A 7665-nucleotide genomic window follows, 5' to 3' on the forward strand; every position below is an offset into this window, starting at 1 on the left:
GTACGAGGTACTCGTAGGTACTCTTATACAGCAAGCGTTTACATCTAGAACGAGTTTTTGACTGTGAGAAAAAACAAAATTAGTTTTAGTTCTTGAAACGTATGCAGTTTAACTCCCTGATTCGTTACAAGTACAATGATTTACTTAATTTAATACATATAATAATACTGATAACACGCGTGTAAAGTTTAGGATTTTTTATAGATGTTTCTAAGGTATGAGTGCAATAAATCTTGTATAAATAAATGCTCATGCGAAATAACAAATATTTATTTTCAAGAGTTGATCTAAGTTATTGATTTGCTATTTGTCATGGATTTCATACATTACCAATAACTACTATATATACAAATTCATTTCTCTTAATAAAACAATCAGGCAGATCTCACGAATTCATGTAAAAGGTAACCAAGATTAAGGTAAATTTTCTCTTGGCAGCAGTAGAACAGATTCGAATAGATGATCGAGTTGAAAGAAAACAGCCCACCGACCCTAGACCCGAAAGTGAACCCAAACTGACGTCGGAATGACAGGACATTTACAAAAGTAGGTCTACCCACATGACAGACAGAACTAGTATAATGATGCTGAACTAGCCTCATAAAATCGGCGGACTGTGGGCCACCCCACAGCGGTCTCTCTGGCCGTGCGATTAATGCGAGAATAACTCACTGTTAGTGATAGAGCGGCCGATAGATAGGCTCAGTGTCGCAAGAATGCGGCAAGAAGGTAATGAGACTCGAAATCGGAAGAGGAGAGAAGAGGGAGATGGGGCGACGACGAGAAAGACCTGTTTGAGTCCCTCCCACTGCCGGGTCGCAGTTCCTCCGGACTCAGTCTTCCGCGCGCCTTCTCACACGTTGCACTGACACACGGACCCTCAGTGTTTGTGTTTACACACTCGAAAACATTACTTTTATGTATTTTGCGGACTTTTATTAAAGCTTCCCAAAGTTTTGGTTTCATAAATCGTGGTTGGTTTTTGTAGTTTTTCTTGACATTCCATTAAGGTTAACTAACTTCGCATTTGGTTGGACATCCACAATTTTACCCCTAGTTTGTTTATAGCTTCCACAAGTTTTTGAAATTGTTTTGCTTTTCTGGACTTTACGATGATTTCAGTTTCGTCACGAGAGTTATTTTTTGTCACGAGTCGTGAGTTTTGTGTCTAGTGTTCTGGGAGTGAACAGACTGGGGATGAATCGTTACTACGAGGCTTACCCTCGGCGCTCGGGAATGTTGACTCTGCCTCCTCCACCCCTCGTGGACCCCGGGGCCACTTGGGCATCCTACAGTTCGGAACCGGTCAGAGGCGTGGAGCGCATCAAACCCGAGAGAAGCCGCCACGGAGTAAACGTGCAGAAGCTGCAATGGAGGAACTCCCAGTGGGTGGATGGGTTCCCCGAGATGGTCAGTTCGATGACGATCGCTGACGTGAGCCCGAGGTTCGCGGTGAAGAGGATTCTGCTACTCTACGAGAACGCACAGTACAGAGAGGCAGCTAATTTTATAAATCGCCTGAGTCATGCTACTTTTAAGGCGATCCTGAGCCAGTTGCCGATAGACGTGTTCGTGGAGGCGATGCCGCACAGTGTCAGCATCCTTGAGGCCCTCTACGCCAAAGTCTTCTTGAGCTCCGACTGTGGAGTTAAACTCCTCCGCCCTGAGGCGGTATTGATGCAGCTAGTTAAACTGTTCACTGGCAACAACAGTGCGGATCGGTGGCTAGGCAGCACTAGGAAATTGTTAAAGGTAATAGTGCTCTCTGAGCCAAAACTGAGAAAAGGTCTTCAGCTCCGGAGGAGATCCTTGGACAAGGCGGTGGAAGGATTGGGTCAGCACGGACTGGTAGGCACTAGTGACGAGACCTTGACAAATCTCCACGACGCTCTCAAAGTGGAGTTCCAAAGACTAGTGGACACGTACAAAACCGCTCTCCAAAAGTTGGAGGAACTCAGCCTCTCGGGAAGGAGGGACCATGGTGTGTCCAAGGGACCGGCTCCGGTACAAGCGTCCCACCAGAGACAATTGTCCCTGCGTCAGGCGGACATCCAGGAGCGACTCATCAAGAATAAGACCTTGTTGAACGTGGTGGAGCCAGCCATCGGCAACCGCTCTCTAGCTATTCTGTTGACTATTCTGCAGAGACGGGTCGAATGCGACAAGGATGCTCTTTTCCAGTTCACTCAACTCAGGAAGGAACTCTGCGTTGATTCCGAAACTGTGGTAGCTCCTCTCCTCATGAGATACTCTAATGCCTGTGATCAAGTGAGTATTGCACTGACATGAATATTACGTAGTCTGTATCTCTGAATTCGTTTACATTTTGTCTCTTCTAACAGGTCATCATTTTCAAATCTGATAGTTCACTTTGGGGCTCTCTTCTCCTGGTTCTTCAGAGTAAAACAAATAAGGGTTCAACGTGATAGTCACACAACACAAGTGCTAAGGAAGTAGTGTGGGATCAGATAGTCCATCCACCAATCTCACATGATGGGGGAATTAAATTATATAATCATTTTTACAGTTTATTTTTGTTGATGAGACAGTGTAAAAAAGGAAAAGCGTATATCGATTGTTACCAATGGTGGCTTCCCAAAACAGCTTGAAATACTATAACAAAGTACCACTTCTACGTGTTATCGGCATAAAGATAAGATAATATGAACGATAAAAGACTGCAAATAACCTAAAGAATTCCAATTCTGCGGGCTCAAAGAGTCTGATTTCAACAACGGCTTGATTAATATACAAAACTTGATATTAATATATTCATTTCTCACATTGGCGATTGCTAGTGATTACACGATCTACGTATATGTACAAGTAGTGCGTAGCAAACAACTAAACAAATATCAGTAAACAATAGTTAAAATTGGCGTTAAACCTCAATAAGGATCAAATTATTATGCCATTTCGTCACCCTTGAATATTGAATATTATTTAATACTCAACCGGAAAAGAAAAAATATTGAAGTTATCCAAGAAAAGTTCTTACAATAGACCTCGTAAGACAAGAGATGCAATTTCAAAAATACAACAATTTCCATCTATCCCTTCAGATTTATTTCCTCCAATTTTGAAAAGGTTAGTGTAAAAAAAAAAACAAATTAGTGAAGTTTTCATAATAATTTTAACAATGGTAACCGCTTGACGTTATTCTGAAATTTTGCATTTAATCCTCTCCCCTTACTTAAAAAGCCCAACTGATGAAATGGTGGATACTATTTATCATTTAGTTTTAAAAGCATTTAATAATAAAAAAAACGTCTTCATGATAGGCCACGAAAGTTGAGATCATAATTATTATAAATAGCTATACTCCCCCAACCATATCAGTGACAATTTAGTTCACGAAATTGACCAATAAATTACATATTTTGGTTAGGTTTTCGTGCTTTTACTGTTTCTCACTCTATTAAGTTCAAAGAAACAAACTTAAAGATGTGAAATAATTTAAAAAAAATTCATAGTCAATCAATTGAAATAGGTAACATTTCCTACCTAAGTAAATTAATTATCAAAGTTTTATTCGTTCCGGTTACTATTAGTGTACTTAAATTACATCTTGCTGAATATTTTTCGTTACACATACTGTATGTACGTGAATAAATTAATCACAATAAAATATCTTTCTGAAAAAGGATTGATTACTTATCTTTGAGCAATAAGATAAAAACAGTTTTAGAATATTGTATTGCTGGTCCCAGAGTGCATTAAACCAATTAAATATGGTGTTCAATTTAAGGTTAATTTGCAAACTCAGTTAGTTTGCTACCTTTCTTTAAATCTTGAACAAAATGAATAACAGATATACAAATTGTACGATGCATATTTTTAATGTCAATGACAATAACTTATTTACGGTTACTGTGATTGTATATTTATTGATTGTACAAACTTGTGTGTCGTTTTCTAAATGATACGCGTACATAATATATTTAAGGTGAGGCAAGTTAATCTTGTTGGGATAATTTAAAATTGTTAAATCTGGGTTTTTATTTTTAAAAGACATCGCCACTTAAAATAAGTTTGCTGTAGATAAAAGAGTTAAATAAATTAACCTCACAAAGAATCGCAGGTTTTCAGAGTGGGAATGTACGCAATTTTATAACCAGACTGAAATAAAAACTGCTCTAGAAAAATATGCTTTTTACGTTTTGTTTCAAGGACGGAGATTATATTTAATGATTTTTGATTTCGAGAAAATAATTTAAAAACTACCACTTATTATGAAATTAAATTTGTCCCAAATTAAAAAATGTCTTTCCTACATTTGGCATATAGACGAAAAATATTTAAAATAATGCGCAATCGTAACTCTTTACGGTTGGAATATTTTTTTTCAATTAAAAACTCGCCACAACCTTTAGTATACATTTGTATTTTTGAAGACAGAACAACATGTATATTCGACGATTTGAAACAGAATCTAAACATAATTTATGGACCAATATACTATAGTAGGACCATATATTTTGATATAATGTAATACAATTTCATATAATTAGAACCAAAGAGCTCTTTAAAGGAGAGGCCGATCCCCTTAAAGCCTTAATTGGCCGTCCTCATGAGCCCACTGGCTTGTGCGGAGGATCTTATCAAACAGAATGAGTAGAGTCGATACAGTACAAGCCCAGTGGAACTGACAAAAACTGCATCGATCAAAGACAGGATTTGAACCTGCACAATCACTAACTCAGGTCCAAAGTCCGACATCTTAGACCGCTCGGACATCGGGACTCTCTAACAACAAGAATAAGAATCACTGTTGAAGATAAGATACGACTATCTACAGCATTGTAAACAAATATTCCAAACAGAAAACTCTGTTTCTGGCTTATAAAGAAACACGCGCGTTATAATCGTATATTATTATTATATATAATATTCTGCACCACAAATCAGATATGATTTGAAATTATTGTAGTAATTCTATGAATTTATTTTGCTATGCGATATGCCACTACTTAACGTGTAGTCTTTCGAAATTCAGTAGTTCTTGTAAGGTTTTATTTTATAGGTTAAAATCCAGGTTGAAGACCAAACGCATCAGTAGCCTCCCCATCTCCCTTAACGACGGCCGATCTTCGTAATGGTGTCTTCTCTCAGCATGTTATCATTAGTAGTCTGGAATTACTTTAGTTTTTTGTGCCATTTCGGTCAGTAATTTTGTTCCCTTGTGCTGATGTAAGATATTAGCTTGTGGTGGGAAAGTACATGTATGTATGATTCATTCAACAATGAACACAATGCATCTGGGAGTTACATTACATTGTAACGAAGTTGTAAGGACACTCCATATACGACAAGCATGTACGACAATCAATGCTGTGTAAGATATAATCAATACAAACTAATTGTTTTTCTTTAATTGTGTTAAATAGTAAAGATGTAATAAAACATTAATTATTAAACAGGACGCTACGACTGTAAGAAATCTGCAAAGTGCATTTTATCGTTTCTCAAAACCGTAGCAGTCTGCATTGCTATCCAAAGTCGGGTTTAACTGGGTTCTCTTTTAGGAAATACAAGTTATGTAACTAGATTTGTATCAAGACCCAAACTTGCAACTGAAACTAAGTACTGTAGCGTATGATAGTAAACAAGGGCCAATAATTTGTTCCTCATTGCATGTTTTGGTTACATTTTAAATGAAAACTCAAGAATAACATGGGTTTTATAGTTAGACTGTATGTTGTATGTAACATTTTTGGGATCGATCCGTTCTGTGTGCGTGTGTATGGCGATAGAAGAGGGAAGGGATCGTGGATACGGAGGAATAAATGAAAAAGTAGGAGTCCCATAGTTAAAATGTAATGCAAAAATGTTGGGTTTTTTAATTAGGCATTTGGAAGACTAAGTGAACTTAGTTCCAAAAGTCTGAAATCTGATACACTTATATGACCTTATTTTCAGTCGCAATTTAAGGGAGATATCTCGTTTTAAATTTGTAATTAATTCGCTTCTACACCTTTCCTCGTTTTTTCGATATTTTTCGTAGGATGTTCAAAAAAATTTAAACATTATAATACTTCATAGCTTGAATATTCATAAACGGCACACAAAAAAAAAAAAAAAAAAAAAAAAAACAAAACAAAAAAAAACTAGAAAGAGTTTGGATGAATGCAACTAATCATATATTTAAAATGAGACATATCTCATAACGCTATGATCAAACGTAAGGCTTTAAGTGTATGAGATTCAAGAAGTGGAGGTTTAACAAGGTCGTTTCAACTATAGGCGATTTCATTTATTACAAAAAAACTACCATAACATTCTACCGTAACAATATTCCATTAAATGTTCCTAGAGCAAAATATATCAGATGCAACATTTGTGCACTATAAAACCGTAAAAACATTTCGTAAGGTCTCTGATAATAAGCGTACGTAACTATTACAGAGGCGAGAGCTGTGTAATGTTCAAAGGTGCTGGAATAGATAATTAGTTGGCTAACACCGGTAACAATGAGCGGAAATGCGAGGTAGACACGGCTGTACCGGAGCGGAACCAGTCTCATGGAGATTCCGGCAATTAGCTGAGACTGGAGCCGATGTTATTATCTGTCACTGGCTGAGACTGAGGGTCATTGCCACGCGAACTTCTACTGGAGCAAATGTTGTTATTAGTCACTGTACGAGAGTGAGGGTCATTGTCACTTGAACTGCTACTGAAGAAAATGTTGTTATCAAGCACACTTTTTGAGAATGAGGATCATTGTCACTTGAACTGCTACTGAATCATTGTTGTTATCAGTCACTGACTGAGAGTGAGGGTCATTGCCACTTGAACTGCCACTGAATCATTGTTGTTATCAGTCACTGACTGAGAGTGAGGGTCATTGCCACTTGAACTGCTACTGAATCATTGTCAATATCTGTCACTGGCTGAGAGTAAGGGTCATTGCCACTTGAACTGCTACTGAATCATTGTAGTTATCTTTCACTGACTGAGAGTGAGGGTCATTGCTACTTGAACTGCCACTGAATCATTGTTGTTATCAGTCACTGACTGAGAGTGAGGGTCATTGCCACTTGAACTGCTACTGAATCATTGTTGTTATCAGTCACTGGCTGAGAGTGAGGGTCATTGCCACTTGAACTGCCACTGAATCATTGTAGTTATCTTTCACTGACTGAGAGTGAGGGTCATTGCCACTTGACTTTCTACTAGAGCCGATGTTGTTTATCAGTCACTGGCTGAGAGTGAGGGTCATTGCCACTTAAACTACCACTGAATCATTGTAGTTATCTTTCACTGACTGAGAGTGAGGGTCATTGCCACTTGACCTTCTATTGGAGCTGGTGTTAAATGGCACTGGCTGGGAGTGAGGGTCATTGCCACTTAAACTACCACTGAATCATTGTAGTTATCTTTCACTGACTGAGAGTGAGGGTCATTGCCACTTGACCTTCTACTGGAGCCGATGTTAAATGGCACTGGCTGGGAGTGAGGGTCATTGCCACTTAAACTACCACTGAATCATTGTAGTTATCTTTCACTGACTGAGAGTGAGGGTCATTGCCACTTGACTTTCTACTAGAGCCGATGTTGTTATCAGTCACTGGCTGAGAGTGAGGGTCATTGCCACTTAAACTACCACTGAATCATTGTAGTTATCTTTCACTGACTGAGAGTGAGGGTCATTGCCACTTGACTTTC

At 38.2% G+C, this 7665-nt stretch overlaps 1 protein-coding gene across 1 annotated transcript; it reads left to right on the forward strand.

The window, feature by feature from the left end:
* The first annotated feature begins 823 nt into the window (after positions 1-823).
* Positions 824-2474, forward strand: LOC124361402. The gene has a single exon (XM_046815451.1). It carries the CDS (start codon positions 1198-1200, stop codon positions 2287-2289), a length of 1092 nt encoding a protein of 363 aa, XP_046671407.1. The 5' UTR covers positions 824-1197; the 3' UTR covers positions 2290-2474.
* Positions 2475-7665: the final 5191 nt, after the last annotated feature.

Source organism: Homalodisca vitripennis, chromosome 4, assembly GCF_021130785.1.
Source record: "Homalodisca vitripennis isolate AUS2020 chromosome 4, UT_GWSS_2.1, whole genome shotgun sequence".
Taxonomy (NCBI): Eukaryota; Metazoa; Arthropoda; class Insecta; order Hemiptera; family Cicadellidae; genus Homalodisca; species Homalodisca vitripennis.

Coding starts and splice junctions, on each gene's coding strand:
- LOC124361402 (XM_046815451.1), top strand. CDS start 1,198: ATGAATCGTTACTACGAGGCTTACCCTCGGCGCTCGGGAATGTTGACT.